The 18,652-nt window shown below is 48.3% G+C and overlaps 1 protein-coding gene and 1 long non-coding RNA gene across 3 annotated transcripts in view; both read left to right on the forward strand.

The window, feature by feature from the left end:
* Positions 1–7,354: 7,354 nt before the first annotated feature.
* The window catches only part of LOC122934328 (gastrula zinc finger protein XlCGF57.1-like), a 101,374-nt gene continuing 90,076 nt past the window's right edge, over positions 7,355–18,652 (forward strand). The window contains exons 1-2 of one of the 2 annotated variants that reach the window (XM_044289713.1): positions 7,355–7,424; positions 16,429–16,578. In XM_044289713.1, the coding sequence (XP_044145648.1) occupies positions 16,501–16,578 (78 nt within the window). In that variant the 5' untranslated portion in view covers positions 7,355–7,424; positions 16,429–16,500. Of the gene's footprint in view, positions 7,425–9,907; positions 10,054–16,428; positions 16,579–18,652 lie in introns of those variants that run through there. The other variant, XM_044289712.1, reaches the window with a different exon arrangement.
* Positions 17,050–18,652, forward strand: part of LOC122934347 — a 29,678-nt gene continuing 28,075 nt past the window's right edge. The window contains exons 1-2 of the long non-coding RNA XR_006388657.1: positions 17,050–17,061; positions 17,145–17,227. This is a non-coding gene — a long non-coding RNA (uncharacterized LOC122934347). The remainder of the gene's footprint in view (positions 17,062–17,144; positions 17,228–18,652) is intronic.

Here is an 18,652-nt window from a genome sequence, read left to right on the forward strand (position 1 = left end):
GACCCCTGCATAAGACCTGGCACTCTCCCTGTCTGCTCAGCCTATGCGAAAATCCCAATGGTGGATGATCGCATATCCACGTACTTCGACTATATACCACCTGAACACCCTACAATAGTGAGGGGACACGACCACCGGCTCCCTACACTAGACACGGAGGGAGTCAGGGTCACCTGGGATCCAGCAAACAGAAAATCACAAATAAATGTACAGCACTTATCTTGTAGAAGGCTGGAAAATAGGATCAGCATGCACACACACTCCAGGAAGTTGTATAAGCCGCACACTAATGCATTATGGGGAGGAATTTAAAGGGATGCAATCAGTCCAACTACATGACAGCTGAGAGAGGCTAACGAGATGAGGAACTGAAATTCAAAACAAAGAAAACTCAAGGAAGAGGTTCTGAAAGGCTTCTGTCAGAGCTTCTCAGCTGTCTGGTTGTGACAGCACCCTTGCCTAGTGCCATTTGTCAAGTGGAAAGCAGTAGATAGGGCTCTGTTGGCAAAGACTTTGGCACAGGGGTTGGAATATAGTGCGGAAATGGCCAGTAAATTCGAACTTTCTCAGTACTTTGAAGGTGTAAAGGCAGTTGATGAGATCAAACGCCTTCTCGGCGTCCAGTGTCAAGAATGTGGTCGGAATGCCTGAGGATTCTGCTGTTTGCAGAAGTGACCAAGAGTCTCCTTGTCTGGAGCTTGTCTTCCTGATACAAACCCAGTCTGATCTATTGAAATTAAAGAGGGGATAATTGATAAGAGCCTATTCGCTAGTATCTTTGCATAGATCTTTACATCTCAGTTCAACAGCGAGATTGATCGATAACTGGTTTTTAAAGGGTTTCTACCACTTTGATTTCACATAATTAGGTGTCAGACACTAGCGATCCGCTAGTGTCTGCTCTGCCAAACAATCCTGCTATAATAGCTTTTGGGGCAGCCGTTTACCTAAAAAAAGAACTTATATTGATATGTTAATGACCCTCTAGGCGCTATGGGGGCGTCATTAGCACCTAGAGGATCGGTCTACCTTCTCAAGATGCCGCAGCCCAGCGCCTCCCTCCAGCCCGCCCATCTCATCCGGAATGCGATCAAACGGACGACTTCACGCGCATGCATTCGGCGCATGCGGAGTGAATGTCCGACCGCTTCCCTGCTCAGACATCTCCACTGCGCCTGCGCCGATGGAGCACTATGACGTCATCGGCGCAGGCACAGTGGAGATGTCTGAGCAGGGAAGCGGTCGGACATTCACTGCGCATGCGCCGAATACAGCCGCGCACGGCGCATGCGCGTGAAGTCGTCCGTTTGATCGCATTCCGGAGGAGATGGGCGGGCTGGAGGGAGGCGCTGGGCGGCGGCATCTTGAGAAGGTAGACCGATCCTCTAGGTGCTAATGACGCCCCCATAGCACCTAGAGGGTCATTAACATATCAATATAAGTTCTTTTTTTAGGTAAACGGCTGCCCCAAAAGCTATTATAGCAGGATTGTTTGGCAGAGCAGACACTAGCGGATCGCTAGTGTCTGAAAGCTAATTATGTGAAATCAAAGTGGTAGAAACCCTTTAAGGGTGATTTACCTGATTTTGGAATAGTCACTATGAGAGCCTCCAGCATTTCTGGCGGGAAGGAGACAGTTTCCATAGCTGTGGAGTACACTGGAAGGAGAAATTTAATGAAAAGGGACATATTTTTGTAATATAGGGAGGAGAATCCGTCGGGACTCGGGGCATTATTTAGGGGGAGTGAGCAGATCACTGCAGTTATTTCTTCAGGGGATATTAGTTTGTTGAGGGCTTCCAATTGGTCTGGAAGCAGTTTTGAAAGGCTAATCTGTTCCTGTTGGGTGGGGTGGGCAGTATTTTTATCCTCTCTTAAGCAGGGCCGCCTTTAATATTGATTGGACCCTGGACCAGAGGAAGAACACAAGTGCCGCTGCAGCATTCATGGGTCCATACTTTATTAACTAAGTAGCAGGACATGTAGGGCATACATGGGGGATGTGTCACGGAAGGTGTACAGAAAACTAGAAGACACAAAATGAACATCCGACTGACTGGATCCAAAATTAAGGAACCAAAGGGAGAGCCCTGCAACAGACCTGGCTCTCTCCCTAACTGCTCAGCCTATGCAAAAATCTCAATGGTAGATGATCGCATATCCTCGTTCCTCGACTGTATAACACCTGAACACCCTATAATAGTGAGGGGACACGACCACCGGCTCCCTACACTTGATACGGAGGGAGTCAGGGTCACCTGGGATCCAGCAAACAGGAAAACACAAATGAATGATCAAAACTTATCTGTAGAAGACTCAGTAGTAGCATCCAGCATGCACACACTCCAGGAAGTTGTATAAACCGCAAAGTGATGCAGTATGGGAAGAGATTTAAAGGGATGCAATCAGTGCAACTACATGACAGCTGAGAGAGGCTAACGAGATGAGAAAACGAAAGCAAAACAAAAGGAACCTCAAGCAGGAGGTTCTGAAGAACGTCTGACAGAGCTTCTCAGATGTCTGGTGGTGACAGGATGTCCCTGCACTTACTATTATTTCTGGGCGCCGTGCCGCTGTGGCCCCTGTTACATTCCCCCGCGCTGTATGCTAAGTAACAGCAACGGAACACCAGGGAGGAGACATCAGCTTTTCTTCCTGGGCGTTCCCTGGCTGTAGCTCTGTCGCTGTAGCGCTTTTTTCTCCCTGGCTGTGACGTTCTGCGCTGCGAATAGACATTGCTATTAGAAGGAACTCCCAGGGAGAAAAGCTGATGTCTCCTCCCTCGTTTTCTGATGCTGTTACTTAGCATACAGCGCGGGAGACTGTAACAGGGGCCACAGCGGCGCCCAGAAATAATAGTAAGTGCAGGGACATCCCCCATGTATGCCCTACAGTGTGTCCTGCTACTTAGTTAATAAAGTCTGGATCATGAAAGGTCCTCCAGTGGCCAGCGGGTCTCAAGAGGCAGTTGCCTTAGGCCCGCCAGGAGCAACTGGGCCCGGGCCAGCTGCCTCTTTTTCTCCGCATTAAAGACAGCCCTGCGCTTAAAGGGAACCTGTCACCGGGATTTTGTGTATAGAGCTGAGGACATGGGTTGCTAGATGGCCGCTAGCACGTCCGCAATACCCAGTCCCCATAGCTCTGTGTGCTTTTATTGTGTAAAAAAACTGATTTGATATATATGCAAATGAACCTGAGATGAGTCCTGTCCCTGACTCATCTCACATACAGGACTCATCTCAGGTTCATTTGCATATGTATCAAATCAGTTTTTTTACACAATAAAAGCACACAGAGCTATGGGGACTGGATATTGCGGATGGGCTAGCGGCCATCTAGCAACCCATGTCCTCAGCTCTATACACAAAATCCCAGTGACAGGTTCCCTTTAAGTTATATAGATGAGAGTAGTAATCTCGAAAGGCATTAGCTATGTCTCTAGGAGCGAAGACTGAGTTCCCTGTTGTGGGGTGGTGGAGACATTGTATTCTCGATTTTAACGTTAGGTACTTGAGCCGTTTCGCCAGAAGACAAAAAATATTTTTTTATATGTTAAAAAAATAAAAATGCAATACAACCTAGCCCCTGTTGACGTTGATGTGGATATCACAGTTATGGGGGCCACTGTGGATGTCACTGTTATGGGAGCACTGTTTATGACTCTGTTATGAGGGGGCTGTGTATTAGAGATGTCCCGAACTATTTGTCGGCGAACAGTTCCCAACGAACATCGCTTGTTCGCCGCGGCGGGCAAACATATGCAATGTATGATCCGCCCCCTATACGTCATCATTGAGCAAACTTTGACCCTGTACCTCACAGTCAGCAGACACATTCCAGCCAATCAGCAGCAGACCCTCCCACCTCCTATCAAAAAGCAAGGACAGCATCCATCTTAGATTCATTCGGAAGCTGCAGTGTTAGTGAGAGCAGGGACAGTGCTGCTGCTGCTGATTTAATAGGGAAATCGATGGCTATGCCAGTGTTCTGTGTCCACTCCAGTCCTCAAAGACTCATCTGATCTGACCTTTTTAGGGCTAGTACATCAGTCTGCTTTTTTTTTTTTTCTTTCTCTGTAATATAATTGAAGTTGCCTGCCAGCGTGTGTGTCAGGCCCACAGTGTATACTGTGCCCAGTGCCACCACTCATGTCTGGTGTCACAGTAGCTTGCATTTAAAACAGTAAAACAATTTTTTCACTGTAATATTATTGCAGTTGTATAATTGGTGTTGTACGTGGCTGGGTGGAGGAAGAGACCTTCAATGACGTCAGTGAGGACAAGGAACGGCACATGGCTAGCTTGGTATCCAACCTTGTGCAAATGGGGAGTTTGCGGTTGTTTGCGGTCCGTTAAACGGGGAGTTTGGTCTGTCACTGTGAAGCGGGCGTAACCCTTACACTACCAGATAGATACCTGATCGTATACACACACTGGATGTTTTAAAGCACGTTATTCCAAACAATTTAGGAATGTAAGGTGATTTATGCTCTTTATGGATTAAAACCTAACTCTGCGTCAACTACGTAATTTTCCATGGGAGTTTTGCCATGGATCCCCCTCCGGCATGCCACAGTCCAGGTGCTAGTCCCCTTGAAACAACTTTTCCTTCACTATTGTGGCCAGAAAGAATCCCTGTGGGTTTTAAAATTTGCCTGCCTATAGAAGTCAATGGCGGTTCGCAAACATTTGCGGAAATTCGCGTTCGCCGTTCGTGAATGGAAAATTTTATGTTCGCGACATCTCTACTGTGTATGTGACAGTTATGGAGTCAGCTGTGTATATCACTGTTATGGGGGTTGCTGTGGATGTCACTGGTATGGGGGGGCTGTGGATGTCACTGGTATGGGGGCGCTGTGGATGTCACTGGTATGGGGGTTGCTGTGGATGTCACTGGTATGGGGGCGCTGTGGATGTCACTGGTATGGGGGTTGCTGTGGGTGTCACTGGTATGAGGGCGCTGTGGATGTCACTAGTATGGGGGCGCTGTGGATGTCACTGGTATGGGGGCGCTGTGGAGGTCACTGGTATGGGGGCGCTGTGGATGTCACTGGTATGGGGGCGCTGTGGATGTCACTGGTATAGGGGGCGCTGTGGATGTCACTGGTATAGGGGGCGCTGTGGATGTCACTGGTATGGGGGCGCTGTGGATGTCACTGGTATGGGGGCGCTGTGGATGTCACTGGTATGGGGGCACTGTGGATGTCACTGGTATGGGGTTGCTGTGGGTGTCACTGGTATGAGGGCGCTGTGGATGTCACTGGTATGGGGACGCTGTGGATGTCACTGGTATGGGGGCGCTGTGGATGTCACTGGTATGGGGGCGCTGTGGATGTCACTGGTATAGGGGGCGCTGTGGATGTCACTGGTATAGGGGGCGCTGTGGATGTCACTGGTATAGGGGGCGCTGTGGATGTCACTGGTATAGGGGGCGCTGTGGATGTCACTGGTATGGGGGCGCTGTGGATGTCACTGGTATGGGGGCGCTGTGGATGTCACTGGTATGGGGGCGCTGTGGATGTCACTGGTATAGGGGGCGCTGTGGATGTCACTGGTATGGGGGCGCTGTGGATGTCACTGGTATGGGGGCACTGTGGATGTCACTGGTATGGGGGCGCTGTGGATGTCACTGGTATAGGGGGCGCTGTGGATGTCACTGGTATGGGGGCGCTGTGGATGTCACTGGTATGGGGGCGCTGTGGATGTCACTGGTATGGGGGCACTGTGGATGTCACTGGTATGGGGGCGCTGTGGATGTCACTGGTATGGGGGCGCTGTGGATGTCACTGGTATGGGGGCGCTGTGGATGTCACTGGTATAGGGGGCGCTGTGGATGTCACTTTTAGATACACACTTCAGCAGGTAGTATCACACAGGATAGGGTTAGATTATGATACACAGTTTATCAGGCAGTATAAGGGTACATGCACACGTTCAGGATTCATGTGCGGAGAATCCGCACTGAAATCCGCAGGTGTTCACAGGCAAATCCGTGCGGTCAATCCGCATTAATTGGTGCGGATTTGCATGCGGATTTGCATGCAGATTTTTTCAACATCTCTCTAGAACAAAAATACACCCTTTTTTAACATCATTTCCTGTGACATCATTTGAGAATCGGATTTGAGAATTAATGTACGTTGAAATCGTGATGCGATTAATTTAACACGAAATAATCGCATGGCGATTTCAACTTAAGCACTGTTATGTTCCATATTCGTTAATTCTAGCCTACTATGGAATATAGCAGTGCTAAGTAGAAATCGCCATGCGATTATTTCGTGTTATATTAATCGCATCGCGATTTCAACGTTTCAAATCCGACAGTACATTCTAGTATATGGAGACGTTCCCATGGTGATGGGGACGCTCCATTAGTACTGCTATATTCCATATTCGGCGAATATGGAATATAGCAGTACTAAGTTGAAATCGCCATGCGATTATTTTGTGTTAAATTAATCGCATCGCGATTTCAACGTACAGTAATTCTCAAATCCGACAGTACATTCTAGTATACGGAGACGTATATTGCGTCTCCATATACTATATGTAGTATATTGCTTCCTTCTCTTGCTGCAATGAACAGACACAAAATGGTGGCTGATTCCCCTTCCTATTACATACATGCGGATTTTGATGCGGATCCGCATCAAAATCCGCACTGTGTGCGTGTACCATCCGGATTTTAGCCTCTCCATTGAAGTGAATGGAGAAAATCCGCAAGATATCCGGACAGGAAAAAAAAAATTAATTGACATGTCGCGGATTTTAAAATCCGCACGCAGGTCAAAATCCGCGCGCGGAAAAATCCGCATCGTGTGCATTGAGAATTTCAAATTCTCATAGAATACAATGGACATGACCTACGGTGCGGATTTACCGCACGCAAATCCGCGCGGAAAATCCGCACGCAATCCTGATCGTGTGCAGGGGGCCTAACAAGGTCAGATTAGATACACACTTCAGCAGGTAGTATCACACAGGATAGGATTAGATACACAGCTCAGCAGGCAGGATCACACATCCTTGATACAGGAACAGTAGACTGTAGATGATAGATTTAGATACAGAGACACAGTAGACCGTATATGACTTCAGTGGTGTAAGCTGCTTCGGGGCCCGGGCTGACAAGGGGCCCAGCACCCGGCAGAATGCCCTGTCTATCCCTGCAGAGCTCAACAGTCACAGACAACATATGGGGGTCCCTCAGCTCCGCACCCCCCTCCCAGTATACCAGACATAGGGGCTACGTGGCCGTGCCCTGCCGCTCAATGTAGATGCTAGATCCTTCTAAGCTACAGGACCTTTGATGATGTCATGACCATGTGACCAGTCATGTGGGTGGGAGGAGCCAGGCTGTGGGCTGGTAGTGCCACTGCCTTTATGATCCACAGCCGCTCCTGACTTGGGCTTGAACATGAGGTGAGCACCCTAAGACTTCGAATTCCGGGTACTTAGAGGTTAATGCCGGGTTGTGTAGAGGACTGTATGGCCTCATTCACACATTGCAGATTTAGTCAAATCTGCAAACAACATGTACAGCGGATAGCGTGTGTGTCTGCTTACCTAGAGCAGCTGTGTGTGGAGTGCATTCAGCAGTGCTGAGGTTGCTTCATGTGTATAATGCAGCAAAGAAGTGTGTGTGGTGTATGTAGCAGAGCTATATGCGACAGAGGAATGTATAATGTGCACAGCGGTGTATGTAAAATGTGAAACAGTGATATATAATGTGCCACTCGGAGCTGTGTGTGCGTGTGCGCGCGCATGTAGCAGAGTTGTGTATGTAAAATGTGCAAAAACCCTGATGCTCTCAAAAAGAGCAAGTAATATAAAACATTGTAGTTTGATACCTTTTACCCCTTAAAGACCGGGCCCATTTTCATTTTTACATTAGCCATAACCTTTTTATTTTTCCATTCACATAGTCAAATGAGGGCTTTTTTTGTGTGGGACAAGATGCATTTTTTAAAGGTCGCCACTTAATTTACCATGTCTAGTATCAGAAAGCAGGAAAAAAATTAATTCTTTGTGGGTTAAAAAACAAACAAAAGAAAAAACACACACAATTCCGCCAAGGTTTTTGAGGTTTTGACATAACGGCGTTCACTAAAAATGACGTATTTATTCTGCGGCTCAATACGATACAAAACTTGTATACCGTATTTTTCGCCCTATAAGACGCACCGGCCCATAAGACGCACCTAGGTTTTTGGGGAGAAAAATAAGAAAAAAAATATTTTTAACCAAAAGGTGTGCTGTGTGTTTGGTGGGTTTGGAACTAATGGTGGTCTGTGGATGGCACTATTACTGGGGATCTGTGGATGACGGACACTGTTATGGGGGATCTGTGGATGACGGACACTGTTATGGGGATCTGTGGATGACGGACACTGTTATGGGGGGATCTGTGGATGACGGACACTGTTATGGGGGGATCTGTGGATGACGGACACTGTTATGGGGGGGATCTGTGGATGACGGACACTGTTATGGGGGGGATCTGTGGATGACGGACACTGTTATGGGGGGGATCTGTGGATGACGGACACTGTTATGGGGGGATCTGTGGATAACTGACACTGTTATGGGGGTGGGATCTGTGGCTTGCACTGTTACAGGGGGGGGGGGGTCTGTGGCTGACACTGTTACAGGGGGGATCTGTGAATGGCACTGTTATGGCCTGGGGGGGTCTGTGCATGGCACTGTTATGGACTGGGGGGGGTCTGTGGGTGGCACTGTTATATATGTGCCATCCACAGACCCCCCAGCCCATAACAGTGCCATGCACAGACCCCCCCAGGCCATAACAGTGCCATCCACAGATCCCCCCCCCCCCCCTGTAACAGTGCCATCCACAGATCGCAATCCGAACCGCCCCCCCTCCTCCCGCCCGCCCGCCGCACAAAATATAAGTTGTCATATTGAATTAATAGTTATTAAACATGCCCCCCAACTCCTATTACTACCTTTCATCCTAATCGCTTCTGTAGAAATCAGGCAGGCAGGACGGCCGGCCGGCGCGTCTCACTGACGTCACTTGCCTGCGCCGCCTACTACATTCATAAAGAAGGCGGCGCAGGCACGTGACACGAGTTACGCTGCCGCCCGCCCGCCTGGCCTGAATTCTACAGCAGCGATTAGGAGTTAAGGTAGTAATAGCAGTTGGGGGGCATGTTTAATAACTATTACTTCAATATGAGATCTTATATTAGCATACCGTAGCGGCGGGGCGGTGCTATACTACAGTGACTGCACCGCCCCGCCGCTATTGCCGGCCCCCAGCTCCTCCCAGTCCCTCCCCGAGTCCCCGCTCTGCTCATACATCGCTGCCAGCGATGTAAAAGTGGCAGCATTCGCCCCATAAGACGCAGGGGCATTTCTCCCCCATTTTGGGGGAAGAAAAAGTGCGTCTTATGGGGCGAAAAATACGGTAGTTTTTATTTGGTTTAATTACCTAAAAAATTACTTTTCTATATTTCTGTCTATGTGAGGGCTTGTTTTTGTGTAACGATCAGTAGTTTTCTTGGGGGGGGGAGAGGGGGCCCCATACAAAAATTGCTTTGGGGCCCAGTCACTTCTAGTTGCGCCCCTGTATGACTTAATAAGCTTAGATACAAAGCACAGCAGACAGTATCATACAAGATGGAATTAGAGCCACATATCAGCAGGCAATATCGCACACAGGAGCTTGTGTTTAGGCTAAGCAGGCTGTAAATGATAGGATTAGATACACATGTGATTGGATGTGCATAGGATTAGATACACATGTGATTGGAGGTGCTTGCTGATTCACGTGGACGGTCAGTGATGGGAAGTACATTCCTGTCTGGCTGTAGTAACATGGACACAGGGGTTGTAGTGGGAGCAGCTGCTGCAGGCAGAGCAGTGGGGGGCGTGGCCAGCCTGTGACTCATCACTCTGCAGTGCACACAGGCTTCTGTATCAATAAAGTTATGTATTCAACAAAAACAAGAAGGGGAGAAAGTGAAGGGATCTGCCAGGATAATGTGATGTCTTCCAGTGCAGAAGGAAAGCTCCGACAAGAAACCAGGTATTGGGGCTTATGTCTGCATGGTGAGGGGGGTTAGGAGCACGGAAAAAGGATTTTGGGATCAGACAACCTCTTTAAAGGGGTTCTCCGAGCACAGACCTCCTGGGAGTATTGTCTCTACGGTGTACAGTGGGATGACTTTTATATCGCAGCCGTGATCTATGTGCTATATGGCGGTATTATTCCTGTACTGTGTGATGGACTTATATAAGGGGCCACATGACCCTGAGGCTGGTCCTGCTCCTGTGTGTGTCCTCCTGCCCCTTTCCCCATCCTAGTGGTGGTCCCAGCCCTTCTGTACCTTGCTGCCTCCATTGCAGCACCTGCGTTTCAGTGTGTCAGCACGCTGAGAGCCACGCGCAAAACCTGCTGACTGTCTTCATCTAACATAAGCTTTCCCAGGTCCTTCTTTCAGCCAGATGTTCTCCATGATTTCTGGGATCTGTCTACAGACGAGCTGTCGGGGCCGTAATCCGTGAGAAACTGCTCCTTTCTGATCAGTGGTAATAGGACTTTTCCTACCCAAAATGTCCTGGGAAAAGGGTTGACGTGGGCGCCTTATGTATGCAGCACTACTCATGTATTACCCCAGATAATAGTCCAGGATTCTGGAAACAGATTCCCTTTAGCACTATAGGACATATCTGTACGTCCTATGTATTCAGAGGGTTTCTATGGAGTGGGCAACGCTCGGAGCGCCCTCCATACTCGGCAGGTGCCAACTGTATAATGCAGCATCTTAAGTGACTGGGAGCAGAGATGACTCTGATCCCGCTCATTTAACTCCTCAGATGCCATGATTAATAGGGGTTTAAACAGTAGGAAGGGGATCCCTCTTTCCTCGGATCGGAGACCCACCGGGAAATAGCGGCGCTCCGATCTTTGACAGACTGGGGCCTTGTGAAGACACTTAGGACTGTCATAGGGAGCTGCCTGAAAAGCCCTGACAGGCAGCCTGTGAAAATCCCATATTTCATTAAAGACAGAGGCCACATAGCTCAATGTAGATTTTCCATTAAAGGGGTTATCCAGGAAATGATAACGATGACCTAGAGCAGTGATGGCGAACCTATGGCACGGGTGCCAGAGGCGGCACTCAGAGACCTCTCTGTGGGCACCCGTACCCTGGAGAAAGTCTATGGTGTACTAATATGCCTTAGACTTTTCCTGCCATTCATCAGTGCAGGACGTGCTATGAACAGCACAGGCAGCGCACTGAATGTAGGCAGGTTTTTATAGCTAAATGATAAAGTACATGGAAGATATATGATATTGGTGTTCAGGTTAAATTGCCCTGTTGGCACTTTGCGATAAATAAGTGGGTTTTGGGTTGCAGTTTGGGCACTCGGTCTCTAAGAGGTTCTCCATCACTGACCTAGAGTGAAGCAAGCTTTGGATCATAGATCCGAAGTCACTTTGTTTGAATGCTGTACAGGGACCTGTCCCCATACAGCATTCAAATGTATGGGCTTCGCAGAGGTGAAGTTCGTTATCTCCAAAGTCTCGTGAGACTTCATTACATAACTTTGGACTTATTCTACTTGATAACTATTTTAAAACTGGGATCCGAAGTTGGCTTTGGTACCCAGGTATTACCCGGTACCGAAGCTGTCTTTGAATCCCAGTTTTAAAATGGTTTCGAAGTTGAATAATCAAAGTCTGACGTTTTTCACCGAAGTCTCGCAAGACTTTAAAGATAACGAATTTCACCTCCGCGAAGCCCATAATTTCAGTTTACCTGGTCCTTGATTACGGCCTAAGTAAATATATAGAAATATATAGAAACAAAATAAAATAAAATAATATTCTGAGGATTAGATATAATGTTATGTTACCTTGTGTTACCAAATTCCCTTACTGGGCCAGCGCTGTGCTCCTCTGTCTAAACAATTTGTGGGCATTTCCCGGATCCGGTGCTGTACATTCGGCACGTGATCTTAGCCCGGTTACAACCCGGGTTGTGTATGTGCAGTCCGGCAGCTTTGGGTGCTGACTGCTCATGGCGCCTGAGTCTGCCTGACTTTGCATGCACAACGCAAGTACATTGCAGGTTGTAACCAGGTTAGGATTATGTGCCGAATGTGTGGCACGTGATCCTGGAAGTGCCCACAAACTGTTTAGGCCGGGGAGCGCAGTGCTGGCCTGGTAAAGAAATTCTCATCATCAATGGGGTAGATGTGGAAGAGGTTGGTAGTATGGAGGATCAGGAAGGTGAGGTAGCTAGCTGGGTAACAGTTAAAAAGCGGAGTAGAGGGAAAAGTGCCAGGGAGGCTAGCCCTGATCGGACACACCCCAACAAGTTTGCAGGGTTGGCAGATGAGGGGGATGTCAGTTCAGGGAGAGCACTGCTGCAGCCGGACACTTCCTCTGCCAGTCAGGGGAATGTCGGCTCCAGTAAGCAGGGGACCAGGAAAGCAGGGCAGGACAGACAGGTGCTGGTAGTGGAAGACTCAATTATTAGGGGTACAGATAGGGCAATCTGTCACAAAAACCGGAATCGTCGAATGGTCTTAATGGCGCTCGAGTTCGACACATCGTGGATCTGGTTGACAGATTACTGGGAGGGGCTGGAGAAGATCCAGCGGTCATGGTCCATATCGGAACCAATGACAAAGTTAGAGGTAGGTGGAGTGCCCTTAAAAATTATTTTAGGGATTTAGGTCACAAGCTTAGGGCAAGGACCTCAAAGGCAGTGTTTTTCGAAATACTGCCTGTACCACGGGCCACACAAGAAAGGCAGCGGGAAATTAGGGAGGTTAACAAGTGGCTCAAGAACTGGTGTAGGAAGGAGGGGTTTGGGTTCCTGGAGAACTGGGCCGACTTCTCTGTCGGCTACAGGGAATATCGTAGGGATGGGCTGCACCTCAATGGGGAAGGGGCAGCTGTTTTGGGGGAGAAGATGGCTAGAAGGTTGGAGGAGTGTTTAAACTGGGGTGGGGGGGGGGGGGGCAGGCAAATTACATTATAGGATGAGAAGATAGCGCAGATAGAGACCAGGGGCAAGGTAATGGGATTGGGGGAGGAATGGAAGGAGGGACTAGAACAGTTCAGAAGGAAAGATGTAGAGTAAAAAATATACATAAACGTCTTAATTGTATGTATACTAATGCCAGAAGCCTGACTAATAAAACTGGGGAACTGGAAGTACTGATGTGTGAGGAGGACTATGACATAGTGGGAATAACAGACATGGCTGGATGATGGCTATGACATAGTGGGAGTAACTGCTACATGGCTGGATGATGGCTATGACAGTGGGAATAACTGAGACATGGCTGGATGATAGCTATGACTGGGCAGTTAATGTACAGCAAGCATGTCAAACTCAAAGGCTAACATGGGCCAAAAAAACAAAATTTAAGTTTATGTGGGCCGCATCAAAAAAATGGAGAATCGCGCAGTTTTTATTTATTTTTTTCTGTTCCGGCGTTCACCACCTAGATTTTTTTTATATTTTAATAGTTTGGACTTTTCTGACGTGGCGATATGTAATATGTTTATTATTTATATATTTTATATATGTGAAATTGGGAAAAAGGGGTGATTTATACTTCATATTTTGGTGGGGGTTTTTTTTACTTTTTTTTTTTTTACACTTTTTATTTAATAACTATTTCCCCCCTTAGGCTACTTTCACACTAGCGTTCGGGTGTCCGCTTGTGAGCTCCGTTTGAAGGGGCTCACAAGCGGCCCCGAACGCATCCGTCCAGCCCTAATGCATTCTGAGTGGATGCGGATCCGCTCAGAATGCATCAGTCTGGCGGCGTTCAGCCTCCGCTCAGCAGGCGGACACCCGAACGCTGCTTGCAGCGTTCGGGTGTCCGCCTGGCCGTGCGGAGGCAAGCGGATCCGTCCAGACTTACAATGGAAGTCAATGGGGACGGATCCGTTTGAAGATGACACAATATGGCTCAATCTTCAAACGGATCCGTCCCCCATTGACTTTCAATGTAAAAGTCTGGACGGATCCGTCTCAGGCTACTTTCACAGTTAGAATTTTTTTTACAATATAATGCAGACGGATCCGTTCTGAACGGATCCACCGTCTGCATTATATGAGCGGATCCGTCTCAGACGGATCCGCTCTGAACGCAAGTGTGAAAGTAGCCTTAGGGGCGAGAACCTGGGATCTTTCATCCCTTGTCCTATTCAGCTCTATCAGGGTGAATAGGACTTCACACTGTCCCTGCTGCTCTGTGCCTTGTGCACACAGCATCAGGGATGTTACCATGGCAACCAGGGCTTCTGTAGCGTCCTGGCTGCCATGGTAACTGATCGGAGCCCCAGGCTTACACAGCTGGGGCTCCGATCAGAAGCTGCCACTGCACCACCAATGAGGGGGAGGGGAGAGGTCCCTGTGGCCACTGCCACCAATGATTTTAATACTGGGGGGGGTTGAGAGGGGCTGGCGCACTGTGCCACCAATGATTTTAATGGGATGGGGGGGTTGAGGGGGGGGGGCACACTGCACCACCAATGATAAATTACCCCTTTATACAGGAGGCTGGTACTGGCAGATCAGCAGTTAACCCCTCAGGTGCGGCACCTAAGGGGTTAACTGCCTCTGATCGCAGCTCCCTGTCAGCGGCAGGGTGCCGGCAATGCGATTCTGCTGCCGGCACCCGCCTCCTGTATTGTGTTAAACTTCTTTCACTATCAGGCCACACAGAGCGGCGCCCAGCGATGTCTCAGCACTCACCATTAGTCCTGGGCGCCGCTCCGTTCGCCCTGCAGTGCTCCATTACTGTCTCTCCTGCTCCACATGCTGCTGATTACTATCGGAGCGATGGGAGGAGACATCAGCTTCACTAGTGGGCGTTCCTTCTTCCTGGCTGTAGCGCTGTCCAATCGCAGCGCAGGGAGAAGGAACGCCCACTAGTGAAGCTGATGTCTCCTCCCATCGCTCCGATAGTAATCAGCAGCATGTGGAGCAGGAGAGGAGACAGTAATGGGGCACTGCGGGCGAACGGAGCGGCGCCCAGGACTAATGGTGAGTGCTGGGACATCGCTGGGCGCCGCTCTGTGTGGAAATAGTCCTATCATTGGTGGCTCAGTGCGCCCGCCCCTCCTCCCCCCCCTCTATCCTCATTGGTGGCGCAGTGCGCCCGCCCCTCCTCCCCCCCCTCTCTTCTCATTGGTGGCAGCGGCAGCAGCACAGGGGGAGGGAGGACAGCTTCCTTCTCCCTGTGCTGCTGAGAGAACATGAGCGCGCCGATAGCAGCGCGCTCATGTTCAGAGATACTTGCCGGGCCGCAAAGATATTCATTGCGGGCCGCATGCGGCCCGCGGGCCGCATGTTTGACACCCATGATGTACAGGGTTACAGTCTGTTTAGAAAGGATCGTCAAAACCGGAGAGGGGGAGGGGGGGGGGTCTGCTTGTATGTAAAGTTCTGTCTAAAGCCCACAGTCCGAGAAGATATAAGTGAGGGACATGAACATGTGGAGTCACTGTGGGTAGAAATACATGGAGGAAAAAACAATAATAAAATACTAATTGGAGTTTATTATAAACCACCTAATATACCAGAGTCCACAGAAAATCTACTTCTAAGGCTACTTTCACACTAGCGTTCGTCGGTCCGCTCGTGAGTTCCGTTTGAAGGAGCTCACGAGCGGACCCGAACGCAGCCGTCCAGCCCTGATGCAGTCTGAATGGAGCGGATCCGCTCAGACTGCATCAGTCTGGCGGCGTTCAGCCTCCGCTCCGCTCGCCTCCGCACGGACAGGCGGACAGCTGAACGCTGCAGCGTTCGGGTGTCCGCCTGGCCGTGCGGATCCGTGCGGATCCGTCCAGACTTACAATGTAAGTCAATGGGGACGGATCCGTTTGAAGATGCCACAATATGGCTCAATCTTCAGGCGGATCCGTCCCCCATTGACTTTACATTGAAAGTCTGGACGGATCCGTACGAGGCTATTTTCACACTTAGCTGTTTTTATGCTAAAATAATGCAGACGGATCCGTACTGAACGCTAGTGTGAAAGTAGCCTTAACAAGATAGACGAGGCGGGAAATCATAATGAGGTCATCATTATGGGGACTTCAACTACCCAGATATAGACTAGGAAACTGAAACCTGTACATCTCATAAAGGAAACAGGTTCTTGGCAATAACCAAATTCAATTACTTTTCCCAACTGGTTCAGGACCCGACTAGTATTAACAGACCTGACAGAACAACAGACGTGCAGGTTGGGGGACACCTGGGAAATAGTGACCATAAAGTAATACTCTTTTGAATGACAATTGGAAGGTTGTTTCTTCTTCTTCTTTACACTTTATTATCTTCTGTAATGTTTCCTTTTATTGCCAGTAGTTGTATTATATAGTATTTTATATGATTTTACATTGGCTCATCTTCTCTCCATTCAGGTTGCTACAATATAGGATCTGCCAAGTTGATATATTCTATATAAGGTTGTGGTCCTGATTGACCCATCAAGGATGGATAGGGATGGGGACAAGATAGCAGAGAGTATAATAAATCTTACCCTAGAGATCCTTTTCCAGGTTACTGGAGAGGTGAGATATTCTGATGTCACATTAAGTCATCTCTATGTTACAAACTGGAGAGGTGAGGGACTCTGGAAATGTGTAGAGTGATATTTATTACTGTATTTGTCCATAACCAGGAATACACAGTAGTGAAGAAGACCTCTAGTGAGCGCTGTCAGGCCCGTGTGTTTGAAGGATGGGGAAGAACCTGGGACACAATCTCTGGGAGAACACATCACCTCTTGATACATGAGAAACTCAAAAATGAGAAGATCCTAGAATTCACCAAGAAGATATTTGCGCTTCTGACTGGAGAGGTGACATTACCGGTACATTATACTATAACACTGATGTTGCCTTGGTAATTACTGTCATTGTGTTGTCAGGTTCCTATAAGATGTCAGGATGTCGCCGTCTATTTCTCCATGGAGGAGTGGGAGTATTTAGAAGGACACAAAGATCTGTACAAGGATGTCATGATGGAGGATCACCAGCCCCTCACATCATCAGGTAATAGACATGACTAAATACACACAACCTCTCATTATTTGTATGTAAAGAATAATTTTAGTCACTGTACGTGTTTCCTACAGTTAAAGAAGAGAGAACAACACTGGAGAGATGTCCTAGTCCTCTTGTTCCACAGGATGGTTTAGAAGAACATCACAATGATCAGGTAGATGGAGATAAGGTCTCCTTAAATGTTCCCTATGATCTGTAGAAGGGCTGTGAAGGTCTTGTGTTAGTCTTGTTTTATCCAACAGTAGGGATCGACCGATTATCGGATTTACCGATATTATCGGCCGATATTCAGGATTTTGAACACTATCGGTATCGGCATTTATTTTGCCGATATTCCGATAGTGTATGGGGAACACAGATCGCGCTGCTGACAGCGCTCTCCGTGTTCCCTCAGCAGCAGCACAGGGGAGAAGGAAGCAGTGTCTCCTCCCCCTGTGCTGCTCCTGCCGCTGCAGCCAATGAAAGTACAGGGGACAGGAGGAGGGGAGGAGCTATGGCCACTGCTCCACCAATGAAGATTAATCTATCATTCATTCATATACAGGAGGCGGGAGCTGCAGGATCACATAGCCGGCTCCCGGCCTCTATGAGCTGTAGCTGCGATCTGCGGTAGTTAACTCCTCAGGTGCCGCGGATCGCAGCTACCGCTCATAGAGGTCGGGAGCCGGCTATGTGATCCTGCAGCCAGCTCCCGCCTCCTGTATATGAATAAATTAGAGATTAAGCTTCATTGGTGGCGCAGTGCGCCCCCCCTCCCCCCCAGTATTAAGCAGTGGTGGCGCATAGGGCCCCCCACCCCAGTCGCAGTGCGCCCCCCCACAGGATCCCCTCTCCCCTGCTCCTCCGATCGGAGCCCCAGCAGTGTAATGCTGGGGTTCCGATCGGTTACCATGGCAGCCAGGACGCTATTGAAGCCCTGGCTGCCATGATAAGCTCCATGCTGCTGTGTGCACAAAGCACACAGCAGCAGGGACAGTGTGAGCTCCTATTCACCCTGATAGAGCTCTATCAGGGTGAATAGGACAAGGGTTCTAGTCCCTAAGGGGGCTAAAAGTTAGTTAAAAAAAAAAGTTACAAAAATAATAATAAAAACTCCAAAATATTAAATATAAATGAAAAAGAAAGATTTACAAAAAAAAAATACACATTAACAATAAACATTAATTTTCAGCAGATTTGTGGGAATTTTTTTTTTTTTTTTCAAGAATGAAAATTCCCAGAATATCGGTATAAATTATCGGCTATCGGCCTGAAAGTTCACAAATTATCGGTATCGGCCCTAAAAAATCAATATCGGTCGATCCCTATCCAACAGTATTATATTTTTTATAATTGTATAATTAGAAAGGTGGAGATAGTAGGAATACAGCTGACCATAGACCTTACATGTTGTCTGTATCGTCTTACAGTTTTCTGGCTGTAGAGAATGCTGGTTGGAATAAGGAACTAAAAGGTTGGATGTATACAAGAGACCAGCAGATATTTGAGTCAGATAATGAAATATAGTAGATGTGGATCCACTATGTCTTTTGAACAGATTCGACTTGGTGCTACTCCTGAGGGCATTATATAAATGTCT

The sequence above is a fragment of the Bufo gargarizans genome, chromosome 4 (genome assembly GCF_014858855.1).
Source record: "Bufo gargarizans isolate SCDJY-AF-19 chromosome 4, ASM1485885v1, whole genome shotgun sequence".
Taxonomy (NCBI): domain Eukaryota; kingdom Metazoa; phylum Chordata; class Amphibia; order Anura; family Bufonidae; genus Bufo; species Bufo gargarizans.